This window comes from Aulonocara stuartgranti (assembly GCF_965226115.1).
Source record: "Aulonocara stuartgranti genome assembly, chromosome: 16".
Taxonomy (NCBI): domain Eukaryota; kingdom Metazoa; phylum Chordata; class Actinopteri; order Cichliformes; family Cichlidae; genus Aulonocara; species Aulonocara stuartgranti.
Window position 1 is genome coordinate 31,960,158 of NC_138952.1, and position 25,480 is coordinate 31,985,637.

The following is a 25,480-nucleotide window of genomic DNA, read 5'->3' on the forward strand; positions in this document are numbered from 1 at the left end:
GTGAATATGAAGTGTCTGTGTTTATTTTTAGATTTTACTACATTTGCAAATACTTTCCATTGTGCAGGTCATGTTGGACTTCACTGCAATTAAATTGGTCAAGACTTACCATACAGAAAAGCATCTTACTGCTCTTTGGTTTCGCTCCAAGAAAGACTATTTAGTCTCTTTTGAAGAACAGATTAGAATAAAAACAAGTGAAGAAGTGCAGAGCTGGGTGAATTAGAAAAAAGTGGAATTACTACTTCTGGTGACACTTTCAGGACTTGTTATAGCAGTATTTGCAAACTCGTGGAATGACTAATGCTTTAAATCACCTCAATGTGACCTCAGCGCTACAGATATCCAAACATTTATTTAAATGTCCGAGCCAAAAAGATAATCAAGTCAAACCATGGCAAGAAATTTGGAAGTCAGTTGAGGTCAGATGTCAAATTAAACCAATGGAAGAGGAATGGAAACCCTATAACATAGACTGGCTTTGGTTTCTGTTGGTTTTAATTTTTCTGTTTCAGTTGTGACAACCCTGCCATGCAGTCCTTACACAACTGTGTCTTTTCCTCTTAATCAGGCACTGTGTGCTGCCTACATTTTATACCTGGTCCCTTCTTCTCTTTCTGAATCCCTCTGCCTTCCTACACTTTGGCTGTCTCTTCACTGTACTTCTGTAGGTGCTCGTCATCGTCCCTGAAAAGCTTCAGGGACCACAAGCTCGTGTGACGCATTCTGCCCCCTAAAGGACTAAAAAAAGAAAACGTCCAGTCACACTCACAGCATTCAATATGGTTCACAGATGTCTCTGGAAAAAGCAGATTCAAAAGAGTCGCCAGAAAGAAATACTCATTCATGACACAATGCAATTCACCTGAAACAAATAAAAAGACTTTATTTCAGTGATTATTAACAAGGACTGAAAGGAAGAGGGCACACTGTGATTCTACCCTCCCCTCTGCATGTTTCAGTCGTCATCAACCATAATCGCTTGAACATTCTGCTGCAGGCACCAAGTTTGAAGAGAATACTGGACTGTTCACACAGAGAGGCAATTAAAAACCACCACAGCCAGTTCGGCAATACTGCAAGGCCACCATGGGCTAGACTCACACGTAGCTCAAGAATAAGTCCATGTAGAGTTCCAAGGCAGATACGTTGCTGACCTCTGTGTTTTGTTCAAAGGAAAACCGTGCAGAAATTTCATTTTAAATAATTTGAGTCTCTTTGTTGTTCAACGTCCTTCTGGAAAGGTAATGTTTTTTTTTTGTTCTCAGTTCAGATGACTTTTGTAAAATAAATTATTACAGAAGTACATAAAGTTCTGGCAGCGGTCTGTCCATGTCAGTTTCACAAGGAAGAGGAGAGGGCCATCCATCAACTGACCTTACCCCCATCCTCATTTTCATATCTGGAGGCAAAAATAAGAGAGAAGGGGCACACTCCTAATGAACGTTTTCAAAGTCATCATCTCACACGCAGCCGTGACATCATCCACTCAAGACCCTGGCACAACCTACAGGTTAAAAAAGAAAGAAAGACATTGGTGGAAGAGAGTGGGAGAGAAAAACAAAGAGAAAAGCATTAAGATAAAAAATTTTATACCGTACAAGAACAAAAGTTTAAGGGAAACTAATTGCTAATACTCTGGGCCTGTTACTGGTGTTATTTAGTAAAAGAATATGAAAAAATATTTAAAGTAATCACAAAATACTAAGTCTGCTAAATTTCACCCTTAATAAGCATCTCTTATTTTGCACCTGATGTGGCTCTGTGGTAGGTGTTGCTAGGAGTATTCAAGTGCATAACTGGCATGAACTGAAAAGAACTGAGCACCAGCGCCAAAGCTTTGGCTCTGTCCTATAAGTCATCATTAAGCCCCCATCCCAAATCTTTACAGCCAAGTCACACATATTGTGGCGATCGTGGCTCAAGAGTTGGGAGTTCGTCTTGTAATCGGAAGGTTGCTGGTTCGAGCCCCGGCTCAGACAGCCTTGGTCGTTGTGTCCTTGGGCAAGACACTTCACCCGTTGCCTACTGGTGGTGGTCAGAGGGCCCGGTGGCGCCAGTGTCCGGCAGCCTCACCTGTCAATGCGCCCCAGGGTGGCTGTGGCTACAATGTAGCTTGCCATCACCAGTGTGTGAATGTGCGTGTGAATGGGTGGATGACTGGATGTGTAAAGCGCTTTGGAGTCCTTAGGGACTAGTAAAGCGCAATACAAATACAGGCCACTTACATATTTCCGCAATAATACTGGTATCTTGATAAAACAGATGTTTTGTGTATTATTATAGGTAGCTAATTTATTTTATACAGTTGGCTGATGGGTTTGTAGTCTTTCATCAAATTTGTACACAGAGATCTTTCCATAATTAACATGATGAAAGCTCTAGGGTGCACAAAAGCCTCTGCATGTTTTTTCAGTAGTACATATACGTGGTTCTGCTACAGCTCGGCTTTAACTTTCTATTATCAGATCTGTGACACTATATTAATACGTTTGCCAGAATACAGCAGTTAAAGGGACTTATTGCTGCAATTTATAAATACCTGCCGTGTCAAACAGCATGCAGGGAAAAGGAAATAGAAAAAAGAAGGACCACTGAGTGCATTTATGCACAAAACAGTAACTTCGTTAACGTACAAATGGGTTGAGGCTTGAAGCTAAATAATGTTTTGTGTCCTCCAAAAAGACACTGTTAGGCTTCCTGAGCTGTCAGATTTATCCACATACAGCCCCCAGCTATTTCTAACTGAAGAGAAACATATTGATTCTACTTTAGCTGACTCTCATTGATCTGAATTGCTGTTTCTGGAGAGAATCACATGCATGAAAGCTGCGCTTGTAATACTGTGGCTGGTACATTATTTGCTTCCTCATTGGGTCTGCTTTGTTTATGACTGGCTAATTTGTGCAGCTTTTGGTAGAAGGAGAGTCATTTCTCAAATGAACAGGCTGCCTCTTTGTTAATAAATGAGAGCAATGTTAGTAGATCACCCTCACAACTTTCCACTCCCTCCAGTGCAATTTGGAGATTTTAGCTTCATGTTAATTTGCCCTGCTTAGTAAGTCTGACCCTTCATCACATTTTCCCTGCATAAAAGCAAATACTATATAATTATTTAATGCATACGTAAATTAAATTTTCCTCATATAACAAGTTTATATCCTCACCCCTCTCCTGTGAGGGCACAACAGGCCTGGATGTGCCACTGGTGGTCTTTGACGGAGGTAAGCTGGAGGCTCTGGGAGATCTCAGCCACAGACATGCATCCTTTCACATCCTGCTTATTGGCAAAGATCAACAGTCCTGCCTTTCTCAAGTCCTGGAGGCCAGAGAAGAAACATCAACAGAGAAGCCAAGATAAGGAAACATTTGTTTGCTTTATGTGTATTTTTAACACTGTGATGAGTTAACAGTACAGACAAAATCTCATTTACTGAAAAATGACTGATAGCATCAACTCAGAAAGACATTTCATATTCAGTGTACATACAATGAACCAGAAAACAATAATATTGCTACACACTTAAGTATATTTTCAGTAATATTTGAAATTTAAAAATGAAGCACCTTGAGATCAAGTTAATTTCTACTAGATTCTGACATGTGACAGAGCCTCATAAATAATGACTGCTGCATGGGACACATGGTTTCCATTATTTCATACAACAATCCATTAATATTAATTTGAATATATCTAATAAAATTACGTTATAATTATAAGGATCTTTGTCACTTTTTAAACGGTACTCACTTCATGTGCTAGCATTCTGTAGAGTTCTTCTTTGGTTACTGAGATCCTTTCTCTATCCGTGCTGTCAACCACCACAATTACAAACTAGTCGTAGAAGAAAGGGAGAAATAATGGACAAGTAATTAAATAACAACCCCTGCCAAACCACAGGCACAGTCATACATAACAGCACTGTAAGGGGAAGTTTTCAGAGTTTTCTTTCATTTAGTCAGAGTGAACATAATCTCATACCTCTGTGTTTGTGTAGTATGTATTCCACGATGACCTAAGAGACTCCTGGCCTCCGATGTCCCACATCAAAAAATGAGTGTTGTTGACGACTATCTCCTCCACATTGCTCCCAATTGTTGGGGATGTGTGTACCACCTCATTCATTGAACTATTAACATAAAAACAATCTTTAGGTTCTGTTGACAAGCAACATTTACAGAATAGCCACGACTATTTTTAATAAATTATATGACTTGAGGAAAAAAAAAAGGAAATATAAAGACGCTTACTGTACAAGTCAGATTTGGATACTTACAACTGATAAAGAATTGTGGTCTTGCCAGCATTGTCCAGGCCCACAATAATAACCTTGTGCTCTGAAAGGCAAAAAGACAAAGAAATCACAGACTAACAGTGACATCAATATCTGGGTTTAATTGCTAAGGACTAACTGATGTATGGCTCTTATGTAAACAAAGTGGTTGCTTCAAAAAGATGTCTGAATTGAGAGAATCAAACAATGAACTTTTTACTAATCCATACCGTCCTTTGGTACAAATTGTGTAGCTTCACACATCTAGCATCAGTGGGACATTGTGATGCTGCGAACAGTGTACCTTCACAGCTACAGATGAGTTAGTGGGCGGTTTAAAGCAAGCTTGTAGAGTCAGGCTGCAGCCATCAGCGGCTGTGGATATAACATACAGACGTATCTTTCTAATGCACAAAAAAGCTTTAGTGAAAAAGATAAACAAGAAGTGACAGCTGGGATCGATTTCCATCTTGCTGCTGATACAAACAGAAGGCAAGAAGTCCAATAGCAGACACAAGCATAAGTCAAAGGTAAGGTTTTAACTTTAGCCTAGAGTGAAGGAACAAAGCGCTGATTATTATTTTCTTAAAAAAAAAAAAAAAAAAATATGAAAAAAATGATGTTCCAATATTGCTGGTTGGTATAAGAGTACATTTGGTATACTGGTCATAATTTCTTGAATAACAGGAATTTTTCAATTTCTATTATCTAGATGTATGGCTTAACTAGAGCCTGACCAGTAGTATTTGCTGATATACTGGTACCAGTATTTATAATGGCCAATAAACGACAAAGAAAAAAAGTAAAGAAGGGACAAGAGAAACATCATTCAACCGTGTTATGAGTGTTGATGTGAGGGCTGCAACAAGTAGTAAACTAAAAATATTTGAATATTTAAATAGAGTTTTATAAAACCATGTAAATGTTTATTAGGAACAACAACATACTACAGCACGTCCTTGGGCCAGTATCAACTGCACTGTCTGCCATAACTGCACTAAATAGTAATGTGGCCCTAGAATGAAGGACAGAACAAGGGTAAATGTAAGGTGAATAAGATTATTATAATAAGTAAGTGAATAAGAAGAAAACTGGGGCAGAGACTTTAAAAAGCATGACGGCACAGAAAAATGTTGAATACAGACTGGGTAAAGCTTTCACATTTTTACATTATTATGAATATTATTGTGAAAGTTGTTCTAGAATTTGTCGATGCAGTTTTCTGCAGAATAATGAACCTCTGTTCATTTTTACTTCTGAGAAACTCACTGCTCTACTCAGTTAAGTTACTGGCCTGTCACCAGTTAACCTAGTTAGTTACCTAATAAAATCCTCCAGTTGTTTCTTTTTTAGTAATGCTTACTTTTATGAAACATTTGATGTCTTCTATGTTCTATTATTAATAAAATATGAAGTCATGAGATTTGCAAATCATTTTCTATTTACATTTTACAAAATTAAGTAACTTATCTCTATAAGAGAGCGAGATGAGGACTGAGGAGGAACAAAGACTGGTTGATGTCATTAGAAAAAAAACTAGTACATGACAGAAAAAGCATGCACTACCTTCTATTTGTATTAAGCTGAGCTTAACAGACTTATCTTCGTGTTTTGTTTATAGAAAAACTTGCGTCACAGGACAAATACACAAAGCCTGCATTAAGTCTCTCTTTCCTATGACTGTCTCCGGCGACAGTCATAGCAAAGAGATGAAGTACTGTTGAAATATGGGGAAAGCCAAAAACTGCACTTCCTCCACTTCCGTAACATTGATTCATTAGTGTTGAATTCTCTCGCAGCTGTTCTATTCCCATGTTGTTGCAGTATATTGATAACTAACCTCGTATTGTGGATGAATAATATCAATAGTTCTCCTGACTGAAGTTTGGCCAGTGTATAGCATCCTGCTATGCGATTTCATTTGTCCCTGACCACCAGAATCCCTCACGTTAACTTTTATCGAGTGGAAAAAAAGTTGGCGTTCATCCTCCAGCTTCACTGTGCTAATGTTATGCTAACATGTGTCGCTAGCAATCACGTAGCACAACATTATATACCAGGTAGTCCAACTTCAGTAACCCTGCAAACACCACTGCTGTTTAGTTTTCTGTCTGCATTTATGTTGGAAGTGATAACAGAGCTGTACGTTTGAATTAGTTTCAAAAATCTCTCAGTCAGAACATGGTATGTCATGTTTAGGTGGAAACTAGCGAGCTAACTTCCTGTTAACTTCTAACTCCGTTAAATTTAATAAATTCTGTTTTCATGGATGCCTGGATGTTAAACTTAATTGTTACACCTGGTAAAGCAGCATCGCTGATGATTTAATTAAAGATGAAAGAATTTAGACCGTTTTTAACTCTTAGTGTTCGTTTGACTTTGGGACCTGAAATGGACGGAGTTTTGGACCCAGACTACTCCGCGAAGCTCCTCACTACGGCAGCCGTAATGCTCTGACAATCCATCAAGCAGTGCAGCTTAACAAAGTTGTACTAAAACATTTTTTAACAGATTTCTGCAGCCAAAATCGGTTCGAGGTCAGTAAGCACAACCAGAATTCATACATAAGGCGCACTCTCGATTTTTGAGAAAATTAAAGGATTTTAAGTGTGCCTTATAGTGTGGGAAATACCTTATACAGAAGAAAAGAATATATCGTGATATATATCGTTACCGCACGTGCTTCAAATTATACTGTGATATGGATTTTAGGCCATATCGCCCAGCCCTACTGCAGCTCTTCCAACTACAGCATTATCTGTACAAGCTAGTCAAGTTCGAAAACCCTGTTATAGTTTTGTTTATGTAAATGTAGATGGAAAACCCAACCTGTGTTACTCTGAATAAACTGCTATCATGAGATAAAACAGCCACTTAAAAGCTATAACATTTCATTTAAACTGGATACATAGACAAATATCAGCCTGTCGGTTGAGACCTATTGGCTCTTAAGTTTTAAATACTCCTATGCCTTTTAGCACATATGATCTATAATCTGTTATGCTGAAGAACACAGAACATAAAAAGCGTTCATTTGCTTACACTAGAGAAGGTGAAAATAATTTGTGTGCTCTGGAATATTTTTTGGAAGACAGCGAAGAAAGGAATGCCTATTATATCATATTATTGTATCTAGATCTATTACCACACTCGGTTTTTGCATGGATCCCCAAACTAACCTTTGACAAAACAACTTGTAATTCAAGGAAATCATAAAAAGTCCATAATCAGTGTGTAATCATGTACAGCTAAGCCTTCAGCTAACAAAACTAAAACCTCAAAACTGAGGAAGCGAAAACTTTTGCAAACAGATCTGTGCAAGGTGAAAAATGAGCTTTATATGTGCATTCTACCACACACAAAAATGTCATGTCATGTCAACATGCCATGTATGTTAATGTGCTTCTGTTCTTCCACTGGGTTGTCTCAGTCAGCTGGGTAAATGGTAAGACTTCTGAGATTTGGAAGCGCAGCTCTGAGGCTACATCCAGGGATGACAATAAAAGCTTTTCAGGCTTCAGGGACAGGATGGGTACAAGAAAATAAGAGCATAATTTAGAATTGAACAAATGGCAAATGTCTGGTCCTGTGACTCAGATGCATTATTATAGTATTGTCTGGCCACAAAACAGCTTATATGCATCTTAACATTACTCCTACATGTTTCTGGCCGTCAGGCAGATAATTAAAACACTACCGGTACTCCTTACAGGGATTACTTTTTTGTGTAGGGGAGACCGGGGATAGTTGTAACGTGGGTCAGTTGTAACACTTCCAATTTCTCCAATCAGGGCTAAGTTTCAAATGATGTGACTCATCCTGTGCATGCCCAATTCAGTTCTGCTATCACATGTGAAAAATCAGCACATTTGTCAAACACAGACAATTTAACACGAAAAAAAGTAATTTGTATGCCAAAAAGTTTTTCTACTTTATTTCAATTTCTAATAGCATTATTTGCTTTTCAGTTAAACTCATCAAACTTAAATTGTGTTATTTGTATGTCTATGGGGATATATTCTGTGTAGGTCTTTAGTGCTAATGTTTTAGCCGTTGGCTGTAATGTTAGCTAGTTCATGGCTATAGGAGTCTGGGTCAGTTGTAACAGCAACAGTCTGGGTTAGTTGTAACAATAATGCAGATGTTACAACTTACCACACTATTACTTTAACTTATATTAAACAAGTTGGGGCAACGACATCAGCAGAGAGAGGTTCACTGGTCGCATTTGTATATGCGGTTAATGCCATTGGCAACACAATTCCTCCACTGTTTGTGTTCCCACACATACATTATGCAGACCACTGTGTCAGAGATGGACCAGTAGGAAGTACTGGTAGTGGAAATAAATCAGGATGGGTGCAAGAAACAGATTTCCTCATCTTTCTGAAGCACTTTGCAAACCACACCAAGGTAAGCCATGATAAAAAGTAATGGAATTGCGATGCTGGTGAACAACTACATTTTTTCAGCTTCATTGTTATGTTCAAAATTGGTGCAAGAGTTGTAGGTTATGATGCCCACTGAGCCAATGAGGCCAAACTCAAGGAAGACCAACCAAAATTAATGAAATATTCAGTTGCAGAAAATTCCATAACTTGTCTTTTTTGGGGGGGTTGGAATATGTTCAAAAGCTAGATTTCTGCATTCTGTCACACACACACAGAGCTACATAAATGGCTCTAAGTGCATTCATGTGTTGAATAAACAAAGATTACATGTTAATGTTTTGTTAGTACCCTTATTTCATTGTGTTACATTTCACCCCAGGATATGTTACAACTAACCCAGACTATGGGGTTAATTGTAACATTTCACTCTTTGTGTTTGAGACCATACCATGCAATGGGTATTGGGAAATTGTGCTGCAGAGAAAATAGCTGCACTATTTAATAGCCGAGACATGTAAATACTTTGCATTACATTTTGAATCCACTACCTTAAAAGAGCTCCAATTTACAGACAGAAATGTCAAAAATGTTACAACTATCCCCGGTCTCCCCTACATGACGACATTCTCTAACACATCAGTGTAAAGTCTCCCATATGTGTTGAGTTAACTTGAGTTAGAGTGAAGCTAGGTGACTGCAAAGACCTGTTTTATGTTATGATTCACATTATTTTCATACACATTAAAGTATTTAATGATCCTTTGTGCCCCTACAGAAGAGACCACACCCATCTGGTTAGACCTGTTTTATCGCAGGATAAGTGTGATCACTCAGAACATATGTATTTGCTGTGATCCTTCCCTCTAAGTGGACAAGCGAACCCACACAACTCACCAACGAAACGGTTCCCAACAGAGCTGCTGGATCCCCTTACTGTAGGTGTCAAGGGTTCAGATTCTTCCTTTAATTTGTCACCTATCAGAAAACTCCTGACACTAATCTGATAAGATTAAGTAATCACACTGGCAGTACAAAGTCAGTGTGATTCAGTCTAAAGTCAATCGCCTTGTTAACTGGAGAATTTTGCTGATGTAGCTGACTTCTGTGTGCTCTGTTGGTGTAGCCATCTCCAGTCTCAATGCCGGTGTCAACCCGGACTGAACACAGCATCACACTGTACCTCGGGGTTCAGGTTACAGAGGTTTCGCAAGGACCTGTTTACGGATTCAAGATCACTAGCCAGGAATCTACTTGGTTTTGCCTATCTGCGCTCTAGAACCCGAGAGCATAAATAATCTAACACAAAGTTAATTCAGAAATGGAGCGCCATGTTCGCAGAAAAACTATCATCTTTGCCGGTCCATTGGTGAAATGCTGACCATATCGTTAAATATAAACGGTAAACCATGAGGTAACTTTTAAATTCACCGACAATACCAATAATGAAACAGTAAACGCCCCGTTAGGGACAGAAACTGGTTACACGGCTAATTATGAGAGAATAGACCAGCGGGCCTTCTCTGACCACGGAGCCCCCTTAGCTCCTACACCTTCGACAGTTTCATGATGAATGCCGCAGCACCATTCTTACCTTGGTGGTTAAAAAGCCTCCATAACTTTGTAAATAGTATTCCCATGGCTGACGGTGATGAATTTCGATGCCAGCTTGTAATAGTTCGATGTACCTTAGCTAGCCAGCCTTGTTGTTCAGTCCTGCCAACTTCAACTAGCTAGCTAACTTGCTAACTACAACGACGATGACCTGTCAAAGCATTCAAATACAACTGCCATACTTATATGAACTGACTTCTACTCTACATGACCTACGAGGTGAAAATGTAGGTCCGACGACTGATTTACTGTATGAAACAAAACCGAAAACGCTTAACACTGTCACTTGCTAGTTCGTATCAGCTGGCTGTTGTGAAGTACCCTGCGCTGTCAATCTTGCGCATGCGTGTCTAGCATCTTATGGAGCGCTTTAAGGAAGGAAAAGCATTTATTATATTATATTATATTATATGATATGAAAACTTCATACACAACAGGTTTAATAATTATTAAATACAGTAACAGGTAAATTATTTTTTATGAATATTTCTATAAGCAAAAAACAAAAACACCCCACTGGTATCCATACAACAGCATAACAGCAGTTTATTTCATTACAGTTGTAAAATGACAGTGCACACAAATTCTAATCAATGCATCATTCTCTCACAGGCAGTATTCAAATCTTTTAAATCACTCCTTATGCTCCACTGTTTTGAAACTACAACAATAAAAGCTACTGTGTAAGGAAAATAAGAACGGAAGCCTGCTCGTCAAACTTCCCTCTCCAGAATCACAGCACAATGAGATCTCTGGTCTATGACCTGAAATAAAACGGAGCTTTTCAATATCTAAATATTAAAATACAATATACAAGGATGTCATGTAAAAGGTAATGCTATTTAATCCCATATTAGCTGGTAGCGTACATATAAATTGAAAGATGGGGGAGAACTGGCTGCTCAACATTTCCATAAAAGTAGCATGTAAATGACACTATTAACAAAGGCAGTGCAGTCCTGCCCAAGTGCTTTTAGACAGCTTCTTACTTATCAGTAGTCTTTAATAAAACTCAAGGAGAATACACAGAAAAGCTGTAAATGACAATATAGAAGAGGTGCATGTTAAATTGCTACTCAAGGAAAGTGTTTCGTGTTACTTTATTTTATAAAACCTTTTACTAATATATTTCTTTGTCTGATGGTTGGAGGGTGTAAGCAAGGCTTTTATATAAAATGACATAAATGGAATGTAATTTATTGTTCTGGAAATTGAACCTTACACAAATTAAAATTTCTTTCCTTTGATTATTTTTCAGTGTATTATATATGGAAGCCCTCAATATAAATCACTCACAAAAACCCAAAGTCTTGCTTATTCCATGTCCTACGAAACTCATGACAGACAACAGCAGTTAATTGACGCATGGCATGTGAGAAATGCGCTGTTGTGACCATTTTAAAGACTTCTGTGCTGGAAAAACAGCTTTTTTTTTTCAAGAAACAAAATCATAAAATCACAAAAATAACATAACTCTCAGAATCACACTCCCATCAGGGGTGAGAACATAAACGCTACACTTCTAGGTCTAATTGACCTCTCATTCCTGAGGTTGTGGAGCTTTGAAATGTATTAGTATCTGCATGATTTTTCTCCTTTTCTGTCATATGATTTATGACAAAAACAGCGTTTAAAAAGAAAGGGAACGGGAAGCTACTGCATGAACCCTGAATTAGCCATTCATGTCACTTTAAAACAATAGTTGTAAAACTCAGGATTCTGGAGCAAGCTTTACAGGACTTATCACACACATCAAGGACAGCGGCACATTAAAGATGCATTAAACTCTCCTTCTACCATCTCCTGGACCCGTGCAAACAAGTTCTGCGCTGATCATCACTGCTGGATGCTGTCTGGCACTGGCCTGAGTCAGATGGTCCCTGTAATTACAATCCTACCTGCATGCTACAGTAACAGCTGAGACAGCGGGAATGGTCCAGAAGGGCCTAGTTTACTTCACTCACATGTCATACTGGTGACATATTCAAAAAATGTCCAACTTTCCCTCTTAAATATAACTTTACTGATCTTGTGCTACTTTCATATCCAGTACCTTGTTCACATCAAAGCAAGAGCAGGATTCTTATTTTTGGGTTCAAATGCTCATTTGTCAGGAGCCAAGGCCAAAGTAGATATGAGGTACTACACAAAATAAAAGGTGGTTTCAGTCCTCGTGAATGTAAGAGATTTATCATGTAATAGCAAACTTTCCCCTTGTGTTCACGGTGGTCGCTTGAAGAGACACAGGCCTATACTTTGTTAACAGCAGGCCACAGCTCAGAGCCGGTGCCTGGAGTCCTGGCTATAGCCTCCCGGGGATCCTCGGTTACGGTGGGGCTTATAAGAGTCCTGGTAGGGGTCCTGGTAGTCCTCCTCCACCAGAGGAGAGTGGTCCCTGCTGTGCTGTGAGCCTGAGGAGAGACGGTTGCGATTCTTCCGTGCCCGCTCGTTATGGCAGTTCTCATCGGCAGGCACTAGACTGCGACGTTCAACGGGCGAATGGTCTGTCGTCGTGTGGTTGCTGTTCCGGTTTCTTTGGGCCTGTTTGAGAGAAGTAATGCTGATTTCAAACTGCGTTTTGCTTTGTTAACACTCGAACAGAATCAACATAACTATGCATTTTTAATATGTTTGCATTAGAGTCCAACAGATTTATCAGTGGGCTGGTATTATCGGTCCATATCAGATATTTGATGATTGAAAAATCCAAGAAGTAAAGATGGGAGAAACACCCTTCAACACTTCAATAGTTAGTGCTGAGATTTTATAGTTTGTCCACCAGAGGGCACTTTGCAACTAATCTGAATGGAGCCAGACAGAGTGTAAATGAGTAAATAAAAAAATAAAATCATATCAAATAAAATTGTTTGTTACTCATGGTTATTTTGAGTCTTCTTCATTGGTGTCCCCGTGAAATATATCACTGTAGATACCAAAAGGTTGATTCTGTTCATCTGGACGTAGCGTTTTCAATGGGGCAAACGTTTCGTCATTCATCCAAGTGACTTCTTCTTCTTGATCAATGGTCATGAGAATTTGCATATTAATGATTAAGGAACTGACCTCACAGCCTACTGTTCATTAAGTGGTCTAGGTTCTGTTTTTGTGCAAATGTACTGTTTAATGATGATGTGGAAACAAAAGCCAAATGACTCACCTACGTTCAAAAAACACTAGAATCTGTGTAAAAAACATGCCAGCTGCTCTGGAGTCATGAATCAAAGTTTAAAGTATTTGGCTCCAACTTGAAGCAGATTGCCTAAAGGCTAGAGAGTACTGCAGAGATGAGAGTCTACAGGCAAGGTAAAGGCTCTGGTAGAGGTTCTTTGCAGTTTATGGACATCATATCTGCTAATAAGGTGGATATAAGATAATATTCATATCTGTATTTCAGTGCCATCAGTGAGTCATCTCATCCAAAATCAGTGCCAACATACAGCTAAACTCAAAGAATTATCATCAGACAATAAGAACGAGGAGTTCTGACCCCCACAGAGCCCTGATCCCATAGCCTTGGATTATATTACACAGAAGAATGAAGCCGATTCTTGGAACAAAAACAAACTACCTGCCAAGTACTCGGAAAAATACGTACACCTAGGAGGTCAGTTTGTCCTAAACACAAGTGTGATGTTTCACATGCACTTTTTCACAGAACTTTAAGTTCTTTTACAACTTTAGTTATTAAAGGTTCTATAGTTTCTTCACTTACAGTATTGAGGAAGTTACAATTACAATAGATTAAAATGTAAAAAGTTTTAAAATAGTGTTAAACCCCATTTCACTGTTAAACCATCTTGTAAGTAGGTACCAAAAATTATATTTACTTTATTTCACTATACCCTAACTACTACTAACCTTTAGGTGCCTGGGCTATACTGGGGATTTGGGTAGATAATGGACTCATCTGTTGTCCACTAAAACCTGCTGTGGATATTTTTCCAGCATTGAAAATGTGACAACAAACCATTATAACTCACTCTAAGCATTCAAGGCTTCTGATCTACATCAGTAAAGGAGCTGCAAGCTTTTTACTTTAAAGACAGCAGGAGGGCCTTTGTTTCTCGAAAGATTTTAGTGTGGCTTTCATCTTGTTGCTAGAACATTTTACTGCTAATACCATGCACCTCAGCTATGGCTTTAGGGCATAGTGCATTATCAAACGCTGAGTATTCACACACTGAAATGATCCAAATTTCCTTCTATCCGGCAGGTTGGTAAATCGAAGTCATACATGACTGAAATCTGGGATTCTGTAAAACAACAATGAGAAGAAAAGAAACCCGGGACAGTTTTTTGCTCTTTAACTTCAGAAATTCACCTGAATGGCAGCAGGATACGGGGAGAGAGCAGTGGAGCCCAGATTGCGTCCCAGGAGGGGGTTGAGCGGCATGGAAAGCGAAGTGTGCGTCGCACGCCAGTACGCCTCCAGGTACTCTGCCAGGTGTTCACAAGCATCTTCAAGCTGGTTCTCATCCAAAATAATATCAAACATCTCCTAAGGTTGGAAAAGAAGAGAGGAAGGTGTAATCTGCTGCTGCATTTGGATTTCTTTTCACCACTTGTGATTACATCATGAAACCTAACTTAAGGGAAGCAACAGCTTCTAAGTTAATTTAAAAAAAAGGGGGTGATGATTACTCACAGAAGGACACTGTGCTAGTTTCTCTGCTGCAACAAGCTGCACATTCAAATGTTTGCTTTGAGACTTCCCTCTTGATTTGATCAGCCTCTGCAAGACCTGTGGGTGACACAAAAACAGTCTAAAAATTAAGAAACTAGAAGACGAGTCGTAGCAGGCCCATGGAAATTGGACTCTGTTACATGTAGGTTTGTGACAAGAGATTCTTTTCTAGAAAATCCAGCCAACACAAGCAATGGCACGCCTGTCACTGCTCCAAACTCACATTACAGTCAAGACTATGACTTTCTCTCACTGCCTGAAGGGTTTCTTGGTATTTCACAGCTTACACTGACACTTGGCATGTTGTCAAGTACAACACAATAAAGTTTTTTGTCATTGTTTTTAAATAATATCAGTTTAAAAAAAATTAACATAATATATAGTATCCTGTTAGGCTAATGTAATTAAGTAACTTAAGCTTTTAATCTCACCTTAGGCGAGGACACCTTAACATGGACGATAATGGGTGCTAATGAAGTCTTGATGAGCTGCGCTGGGTGGTTAATGGTGTCAGCATCCAAAACCACCAGCTGTAAAGACCTGGCCAGCTCAAAGATCCTCTCTATTTCACTCTGGACCTCAGCTACAAAAAGTAAAGAATGTACGGCAGAGCAAATATGAATAAGAAACAATATGCAACATATTTACGCTCCACATCACCTATAAGACATGCGCATCATTGAGTGAGTTTCCTGTAGCTTTACCAAGGCTGGAGCGGGTGTTGGATCTCTCAATGATGGCCCTCTTACTGGGGTTGTTTAGTACTGACCTCTTGGCCAACGATATGTCAGCTGTTACCCTCGTGATGGATATCCTGGAACAAAAACTGTACGCGTCACACAGAGCACGGCCAGCACCTCGATGCAGTATATGACAGACTCTGCTTCGCTTTCACTGCTCACCTCCCATCGAACCTGTGCTTCAGGAAGTCAAACAGCGCTTTCTGCATCATGTCGGTGACCTGCAGCAATGGGGAGCGCAGAAGGCGGCGCAAACAACATGGACATGGGGAAAAGAGGAAGAAGAGAAGAATAGATTAAAACATTAATCTAATTAAAGGCAGGGGGAATAGGGAAGGCTGTCAAACTTGTTACTGTCACGGTCCCCGAGTCTTGCACCTCCCTGAGCCTGGTTCTCCGGGAGGTTTCTTCCTGTTAAAAGGGAGTTTTTCCTTCCTTTCCCACAGACACCAAGCGCTTGCAGATAGGGGGCGTTGTTTGATTGTTGGAGTTTTCTCTGTCTTATTGTAGGGTTTTGCCTTACAATATAAAGCACCTTTCTGTGTTCGCCTGTCTTGTCTTCTTGTCCTCCTCTGTGCCAAGTAAATTCTATTACCCTGTTCTGTTGTGTCCCACTTCCTGTTTTATTTTGGTAATGGTTGTCCTCTGCATCTTGCAGTGAGTGTTACTTCCCCTGTCTCATATGCTATTGTCTTCAGCTGTGTTTAGAGCTGCACCCGTTTCCTGGTCATGCACCACTTCTCGTCTATATATTATGTCAGTCTCCTCTTGTCCTATTTTACATTGTTTGCATAGTTGTGTGTTCTCTAGCATTGTTTTCCATGTCCTATAACTACCCTGCACTGCTATTTAAAGCACTTTGAGTGATCAAGCAGAGTAGAAAAGTGCTATATAAGAATCAGGCTATTTACCATTTGCTAACCAGTAGTTAATCTCTGAACTTCAGCATTAAAAGGCTCGCTTTAAGTTTAACTTCAGCATCCACTTGTCTGCCTTTGAGTCTGCAAAATTATCCACTACCCACACAGCACACCCAATGGCAGTACCAAGCAAGCAAAAGGTGGCTATAGAGGCTCATAACATGAGCAATTTTATGCAGCTATGGAGCAGAGCAGGCAGTAAAAGAAGCTAGCCCCCCATTATTCATTCTGATGGTCAGTCTCTGGCTGAGCCACATTTTTACATTACACACTTGACCAAGCTATAGTCTACCCTGTGAAAAGCTTTTTTTTTTTCCCCATCCTGGCTGATGAACGTGGGTCACATTAAATAAAGCGATCAAAAGCTTCAGTGAGCGATGTCGCAAAGACGAGTGCACAGGTGATAAATTTGGGGCAATCCCTCGGTGTAGCTTTGAATATATAGGCTTGGCTGGTGAACATGCTTGCAGCTCTGAGGCCTTGAACTGAAACAGAAGTTTAAGTTCACAAAGTTACCCTCAAAGACATACACTTATACTTCCCAAGGTCTTTGACTCAGAAAAGAAATACATGGATTCGTGAATAAAATCAGGCAAAGGCGACTATTCGATTGTGCCAGTTGTCGCTCTAAATTGGTCAAAGTACACTGACAGTCACATTGGGTTGACAGGGGCTTCATGGCCATTGGGCTGTAACACAAAGCAGTTGTAAGGAATAAATAGTCCTATTAAAATGTCAAAATACATAAATGCTCTACTCACATTTGAGGTTCTTATTTAAATTTACTTAAAGGGACAGGTGAGGAAAAAGAAACATTTTCCGTAGTGCTCTTTATCCATCTATATTACCACTTTTGAAGATATTTAGTCTCCCCTAAAGACTATGAAGTGTACATATGCCATGACGAGAGGTCACACTTGTGTAACTGTGTAAGCTGTTCCATAGTTTTGGAGCTGAGGTGCTGAGGTGTGAGTCCCCCTTTAGATGGGTGCCAAGAAAATCCTTATCTGTGGACCTTAAAAACTGGTTTGGAGAATAGGGGTGAAGTAGATCAACAACACAGAGCCTCACCTCATTTAATAATGGGGTGATATGGGAAGATTTATGAGAGTGAGTTAAAAGCCTTGCAGTAGCATTTCGGGGAGATGTGAGGTCATTAATAGATGCTTTAGACAGACATGAAAACAGTGCATTACAATAATACAAGTTGCCTGTATTTTATGTCACAGTAGTAGATAGTAGACAAGAAAGTTGGCTGTGAGCGAGGGGCAATGACACATAGGAAATGGGCGGAATCAAACCCAGACCTCTGCCGTGCATATGGATCACTTACTCAACCAAATGAGTTTTAATTTTTTAAAGGAATTTTCAAAGTGCATCTTTTTGTGCAACAGTACAACTGCACAGAGCTTCATGCAACCTTGAAATATTGCATGTGACACCTATTAATTACCACGTGATTACATGTTAACTCTGTGGCACTGGCAAAATAAATAAATAAATAATATTATTGCTCACACATAAAAAAACAAAAAAAACCTGTAGGGTACTGCATGAACAGATAAACTACAGGTTTGGGACATGAAAAGTATCTCAAGGCATGGTACACATTATTTTATGTTTCTAATTTCAAGCGATGCTCCACTTTTTCAGACTGATGCAGTTTAACCAGAAGGTTGTTACCACGGCAACACCAGGATGGGAGACAAGGACTGTGATTCCATGACAACTGACTTCAGCACTCCCACCTTCCACAGCGTCCTTGGCCTCCTTTATGCTTTGCACTGTCGTTCCAACCAATTATCAACGAGCAGTTTGGATTTGGATGCTGTTACCCCGGGAACGCTCATCGCAGAATGAATTAACTGGGATTGAAATTCAGTAACTTACAACATGATGTAATATTCATGTAAGGCATGAGTCTGCATGGCCCATATGGACGCATGTTAAGGCAACTCGCCCTGCTGAGTTCTTTATCCAATAGATTTAAATTCCCGTTCCTGTCCAATAAAGATTGCAGACATGGTCTGAGGTAATACTTGGTTGCCTTCTTTGTTCATTCTGACTGATGAAGACACACTGCTGTCGAAATGTCAGCCTGATTGCACAATTAAAAGCTGTGAATTCATCAGCATGCTCCAGCCCCTTCTGTCCTTTCAAAGTTTGCTCACACTGGGAAGCACCCAATACAGTATTCTGCTGTAAAACGAATGTCACGCCACAGTCTTAGATTAAGGATGTCCTCACTAAGTAACAGTGAATTTGAATGAAGAGCACTATCAGACTTGTTATTTCCAAAGTGTTACTTGTTTTTAATAGGATCCCATAAGGATACTGAAGAATCTGCATCTAGAACAAAGGACTTCTGAGTGGTCTCTTTCACCAGGACTAGTGAATTCATCCTTCATGATAAAAACGACTCATTTATTTGTTCATCTTTTGTGGAGGAAAAAAAAGGCAGAGTCAGCCTGCTGGAGGAGCAGCAGTCTTTCTTACCTCATAACCTTTCAGGGAGGGTCCCACCAGGACAACTGGCCTCATGGAGGGAACCACGTCATATGGCGGAACATGCTCAGCCTGGAGGTCCAGAAACACAGAGATAAAGTCAAGCTCTAATATTTTTAGCATTTGTTTCCTAAAGTCTGAAAGCAACCCAGAACTCTCCCAGTGTGTCTGAGTGTAAGTGGAGAAAAGCTTTAACCAGTGCCAGCACCAATCCAGAGAAAGATGTTGAAATCAAAGATTTTAAACAACTTCTGCTTCGTCAAAACTGTGAATTAAAGATTAAATAGTAGTAAACACTGATGATGCAAAACCTGCTCTGAAGTTCACAACCTTAACTGGATGGTTGGGAATTTTTCCTTCCCACTGTTGGGTTTTTCTCTCTATGTATTATTGTAGGGTCTACCTTACAATATAAAGCACCTTAAGGTGACTGTTGTTGTGATTTGGTGCTGTAAAAAAAAAAGAGAAAAAAAGGAAGAAGAAGGTAGAAACTGATAAACTAACATATTATAATTAATACGATTAAATGACTAAGAATGCGGTGAATCAATTTAATGGTCGTATTAATTGTTTATGTAAACAAGGGAAGATCAAGATAAAAGAAAATATAAGATAAAAGACAAAGAACAGAGAGAACAGTGTCTGTAACGAGGAGGCGTCCTCTTCATTTGAGATGCAGTCAAGCAATTTCTTCCACTTTTTTAAGAAAGTCTTGGATCTTATGCAGGAGTGGTTGGTGTGTATTTGATCACACTGTCTCCAGCATGGCCGATGTGACTGGCATCATTTGCTCATAGCATAAGGTTCCAACACACTTTAATGTTAAATAAAAAGTTTGCCAAAATTACAGAGTAATCTCCACCGTCCATATATGTACGCAATGTATAGATCTGGTCTTTTGTTTTAAAGGGACACAAAGCCTTTTTCTAATAACTGACAGTTCACCTTTAATTACATAAATAAGCAAATAAGCTGTCACACTCACCACTTTCTGTTTCTGCTTTCCTGAAAAAGAAGAGAAATGTGTAGTAAGTGCACACATTTCTATCAGCTATGTTAAAGCCTTATTTTACTACAAAAGGTTAAAAAAAGATGCTCCTACTGATACACAGATATAACTGCAAAGCAGAAGACAAGACCATCCCTTGTGAATCTAACCGTAGCATTTGCTATTATAAATAACCGGATCTGTGCAACCAACCTGCAGAGTTTGGGTTTGGTTTGAACGTTCCTGACACCATCTCTCCCAGACTGGAGGAGGAATTCCCACTGGATTTACTGCTGGATGGATAACACCGGATAGAAAGAGCAGTGTTACTGTAAAAGCTAATGGGATGATTTCATCTGTCACCACCACCGCCCACGAATAAACTCACTATCTCCTACAGTCATAAACTGCATATTATACTATGTTCTTGGATTTAAATAACATCAAAGAACTGGTGAATCAGTGATGTGTCTGTAAAGTAAGGCAGACTTCTACTGAAAGATATAAATACATACAAGACAAAAGTGATTGCATTAATCAAAGACTGGCGTGCAGTTTGTCGATTGTTCTTTCACTGTAAATATATATGACCTAAATATGTCATCATTTTTCTTTCTGTACTATTGTGATTACATGGCTTTGTGATAGAAATCACAAAGTACCTCACAGTGACAAGTGCTTTTTTTGTATTTTATGGTAACTGCGAAAGGATAATAGTACTCAGCACCATTAATCGTCTCGGTGACTACAACCCAGCATCCCATCTGATGGAAAATTCTGTGGTGGCTCTGATCCAGGTATACCTCCGAGAGCCTGGACCACACAGCACAACTTGGATTTCATCCACCTGACATCCTGCTTATCTGCCAGCCTCTACTCATCCCTAAAGTGGCTCGCTCTCAGTACAATCCCAAACCCTTCAAACTCTCTTTATCCCATTTGATCCATGTCTCTTCTCTGCAATATCTGTTGCTGCTGCTGACGCCTTCGCTCTGCCGCACTCATCCAGCCCTCCTCCTCCTGCTCACCCAGGGAAGCGTCCTCTCTTCTGTTCCTGTTGAAGGCGGATGTTCTCCAGCTTCAGTGGGCTGGGAATGAACCCAATGTCACAGCCCTCTTTCACCAGGCGTCCAATCCACCAGTCATTGTTGTATTTCTGAAAAACAGAACGAGAAAAGTCTCAGCGACAAAATCCCAGAATTTAAATTAGTCCTTAAGAGTAATCCATTGTAATTAAGTGAATTTCCTCTGTATCGGTATGCAATACAGCGAAACAGCTTCCACATTACAAATATCTCTGTCCATAAAGATACCTTTATCACTGTTCATGCTGTAATTACAAATAACAGTGTTCAGTAGACTAACACAAATATTTCAGAACGCTGTGTACTAATAATACAAAGTACAGACAGGATCCTTTTTTTATTGGCTGGCTGGATTTCAGTCAGGGCAAACAAATAAAGAACGGTCAAACTGACCTTAAAGCAGACTGCTATTTCTGCTTTTACAGGCGTCTATGATGAGACACATTAGTGAGCCCTGCACCACACCAACTGTACAAAACCAGAACATCAACTCATCCGGCTCATGATCCAACTTAAGTCACAGGTTGATGTTTTGTGTGTCCAGACAGAAAGTTGTATTGATTTGCTTTAACTAGTTGTTGTGAGAAGCCTCACAAACAATCATATCAGGACATATTAATGGAGTTTAACTCAAATCTAAGGAGTGGCAATTTTTGTGGAAATGGAAAAGCGCAGGTAAGCGCAGTAAAGATGATAGAGAGTGTATTTACTCCAAGGCCTTGTTCAGACTATCAGCTTAGATATGTTTTTTGCCCCCACATACAATAGAATCACAGCAAACTACGCTCCTGTTCCTGGATTCAAACTCTTAACAGCTTAACAGGAAGCAATGTATGAAACTGGGAAGAACAACAGCCTGTGCACACACAGCAAAAAAAACAAACAACTTGTTTGCAGGCACTTTGGGGGAAACCTATGTGATGGAAAGCTGCATCTTAATCATGGCTATATAGCTACAGATGCTCAGGTTGTTACCATGACAACCCATACAGATACATTAATGAAATCTGGACGCACATTCAGTCTGTTAACTTAAAAGCTACATTTTGAGCATAGCTCTTTTTATGAATATCAGATTAACTTGTGACTCTTTTCTTGGCTCTTGCAATGAAAAAAAAAAAAAAAACAGAGATAGGTCACAAGCTCCATGATGGGAAAAGTTGTTACACAGAGAGTAGCAAAATAGCTAACATGAAACTCTTTGTTTAGTTAAAAAAACACTTTCTCCTGTGGTTAAAAACTAAACTGTGCAGGCTGAATTGAATCCCCCCCCTACAGTGCCACACCGCAACTGAATTGCACCTCTTTGATGTGGAGGAAGTCCTTGGCATCAAAAGATACAGCCGTGCCAGCCACGGGAACATCCTCATCCAGCGCACCACAGTAACTGACATTGGTCTTCACTGCAAACGCAACTGCTTTAGTCTGCAAGACAGAAAGGAGGGACGAGTTTTTGTAGCAATAACCATGTATATTAGCAGTGAATAATTTGGTTCAGACAATCACAGAATGTGACATTTTGTACAGCATGTGCTGTACACACCATGTGTGATGCTGGAGCACCATCGTGCTCCAGCATCACACATGCAGAACGAATGGCCTGCAGTGAGGGGTGGGCACTGCTGAAGAGAAGCTATTTTAGACCTCCTGACAACAGTGGCTGGAAGACAGCATCAGTAGTGATCACACCACATCTACAGCAGGTAGCAGGGAAGCCTCATACCAAGGCCATAAAACCAAAGTATTATTATTATTATTATTATTATTATTATCATCATCTGCTCCTGCGCAGTGAATGAAGTGATCAAATTGAGTGATCTTAATGCTTAACTGTTTAATTTCACCATTATTTCCTAAACTGATGCAGTAATAAGTGTCACGGGTGTTTTCCTAATGTTAAAGGCTACATTTCACTGAAGTACTTAATTGCATTGTTGTGTTTGTTTCATGTAACTTATTTACGGTGTGAATGTTGGCACACGGTGTCACTTTTACAATGTTGAAAACTGTAAAAGTTCAGAAACAGTATGGCAACCTTTACACAGCCATTAACACAGATTAGCAGGGCAACCAGTGATGCAAAATCCTTTTTTTTTTTTTATGTGATATACAGCCAGTTATGGTGCTCTGTTACCCATAAACAGCTCCTAGTGAAACTGACCTTTGCTCTCTCAAGCTGAACAGTGGCCTGCTGCTCCCTCTCCTGCCGGCCGCCCTCCTTCTCCTCCTCCAGGGACACATCTGAATCAGATGGTCGGCTTGTGTAGGAATCAGCTGAGCCCTGAAGAAAAAGAGTACACAAAACGTGGAAACAAGCCAATAGCACAATAGATGCAGGTACTAAGGATAAATAACCACATGGTGACATAACTTTCTTTATGCCCTCCAGATTAAATGTGACATCTTTGTTGTGCAATTTCATGTGTCCTGCACAGACAGATGCAGGGCTTGGCAAGAGCCTATTTCTTAAAAATATAGAGACAAAGAGATTTTTATGGAAACCCAGGTGTGTGTGTGTGTGTGTGTGTGTGTGTGTGTGTGGGGGGGGGGGGGGGGGGGGGGGGTGTCATATGTGATTAGTTGAATTACTTTCCATGCAAGATCAAAGGCTGACCCATTCTAAGATGACGGTTGCATGAATAGCTGAAAAGATTCAGAAGCTATTTTTTATTTCAAAGGATGAAATCGAAACAGACCACGGCAGACCGAATACAAATGTCAAAAATCTTTTATTCCCTTGAAAAAAGGCTCATTTGAAAAAAGGCTCGTTACTATCACAGTAACATAATTTCAAGTAAAAGTGACAAAAAAAAGGACATTTGAATAATATGATGTTCATCTCTTATTTTCTTAGGGGTAACGCACTATTTAAGTCATAAGTATTGTTTTAAAGGAATAGTAAACAAATGCTCCCACCCACCATCCTTCTCAGATTTGGAGGAGAAAACTAAAACAACCTTAAGTCATGCTTTTTGTTAAAAGAAATATAACATTCAATTTATGAAATATAATACATCACTTATTTTGCTTTATATGGTTCATAGGCTCCCCCCCTTTTATCAGGCCAATGGTAGGTCCAATTCAGGTGCATAATCCTAGCTATAGTGGCCACTTTAGCATCAGACAAGGCTGGCTGCCATAAATCTGTGTTGAGTATAGGCTGTCAATTAACTGTCTACCTCAGCTGTCAATATAGCAGGTGTTCATATCTATTTACTCTGAAACTTTTCACTCTTTGTGAAAAGAGTCTGATGAGTCAGTGAAGCTCACTTCTGTCAGATGAGAGTTAGAAACTGAGGATATCCTGAAATTTTCTGTTGGTAAGTGCAGGCTTTGCTGCTGTTAGCCTCTGTTAGCTACTGTTAGCCCTCATTAGCCGCTGTTAGCCTCTGTTAGCTGCTGTTAGTAAAAGTTTCACATGATGTGAGAATGTAATCAAACTGTCTATCACAGGGAAAGTGTGAGTTTATACATTGTCTGTGTAAAGTTTACTTTAAGACAGACATGAGAACAGTACTAGGTCTCTTATCTTAATTCTGACAGGTAAGTTCAAGTTAAAATATTTCTTGAAACTAATTTATTTTAGTTTTTTTCTGTAACTTTTCTAATTTTATTAATGTCCACATTTTTGCTCCATACTGTGTTTTTCCTATACAGACACCAGGAAAAGTAGAAATTGTGCATGGTAAATATAAGGTTTGGGGGATTAATCGATAGAGACAGTTGAGAGAGGCGCCAAGTACAGGAAGAGATAGCAAGGTCAGTTGGTTAGCTCAACCCAGGGATTCCCTCCTTGGGGCATCAGTACCAATGTGGTATTTTTGTGTCGCCCCTTTTACCATATTTGGGTTTGTGGAGAGTTTCAGGCTAATTCTTGTCTGGCATTATTCTTAAGTACGTGTGCCTGTATATAAATATAAAGTCTGCTTCAGGCTGAAGATCAGTTTGATCATATGTCATAACTGTCACTCTGCAGCAGAGTCAGTGTTGGGCATTTTAACTGCTGGGCTAGAGGAGCAGTAAAAACACCCACCCACTTATTCAAGGCAGATAAAATGATTGTGAACTACAACAAGAGCAAGATTCTGACCAACTAGCTGAAAAAAAAATGTGTCAACATAATTTGAAACAACAGTGAATGCTCAGCTGGGAAGCACATTTTCCCACAGCAGAGAATTATTACAACATCATTGCACTCAACAGGCTCCAGGCATCAAATACAGTGAGCTGCCCATCCTGCAGTGAGGGAAGCACACTGCAGGATATTTTGCACAGCTGATAT

General features: G+C 39.6%; 3 protein-coding genes across 8 annotated transcripts in view; all 3 read right to left on the reverse strand.

The window, feature by feature from the left end:
- neb (nebulin) overlaps positions 1 to 724 on the reverse strand; it is a 66,336-nt gene extending 65,612 nt beyond the window's left edge. The window contains exon 1 of the mRNA XM_082508778.1: positions 599 to 724. The gene's annotated coding sequence lies outside the window, so the exon portion shown is untranslated. The remainder of the gene's footprint in view (positions 1 to 598) is intronic.
- Positions 725 to 860: 136 nt separating this feature from the next.
- arl5a (ADP-ribosylation factor-like 5A) lies at positions 861 to 10,619 on the reverse strand. The gene is made up of 6 exons (XM_082507395.1): positions 10,257 to 10,619; positions 4,278 to 4,338; positions 3,983 to 4,130; positions 3,752 to 3,835; positions 3,168 to 3,319; positions 861 to 1,507 (listed from the first exon to the last, which is right to left on the reverse strand). Exons 1-6 carry the CDS (start codon positions 10,300 to 10,302, stop codon positions 1,459 to 1,461), a joined length of 540 nt encoding a protein of 179 aa, XP_082363521.1. The 5' UTR covers positions 10,303 to 10,619; the 3' UTR covers positions 861 to 1,458.
- A 185-nt stretch (positions 10,620 to 10,804) lies between these two features.
- cacnb4a (calcium channel, voltage-dependent, beta 4a subunit) overlaps positions 10,805 to 25,480 on the reverse strand; it is a 43,684-nt gene continuing 29,008 nt past the window's right edge. For 4 of the 6 annotated variants that reach the window (XM_082507379.1, XM_082507377.1, XM_082507378.1 and 1 more), the window contains 12 exons: positions 23,360 to 23,479; positions 22,501 to 22,623; positions 21,142 to 21,269; positions 20,327 to 20,406; positions 20,111 to 20,130; positions 19,117 to 19,197; positions 15,863 to 15,921; positions 15,665 to 15,774; positions 15,392 to 15,543; positions 14,922 to 15,017; positions 14,598 to 14,774; positions 10,805 to 12,817 (listed from right to left, as the gene is read on the reverse strand). In XM_082507379.1, coding sequence (XP_082363505.1) covers positions 12,554 to 12,817; positions 14,598 to 14,774; positions 14,922 to 15,017; positions 15,392 to 15,543; positions 15,665 to 15,774; positions 15,863 to 15,921; positions 19,117 to 19,197; positions 20,111 to 20,130; positions 20,327 to 20,406; positions 21,142 to 21,269; positions 22,501 to 22,623; positions 23,360 to 23,479 — 1,410 coding nt within the window. In that variant the 3' untranslated portion in view covers positions 10,805 to 12,553. The remainder of the gene's footprint in view (positions 12,818 to 14,597; positions 14,775 to 14,921; positions 15,018 to 15,391; positions 15,544 to 15,664; positions 15,775 to 15,862; positions 15,922 to 19,116; positions 19,198 to 20,110; positions 20,131 to 20,326; positions 20,407 to 21,141; positions 21,270 to 22,500; positions 22,624 to 23,359; positions 23,480 to 25,480) is intronic. The other 2 variants (XM_082507380.1, XM_082507382.1) reach the window with 1 other exon arrangement.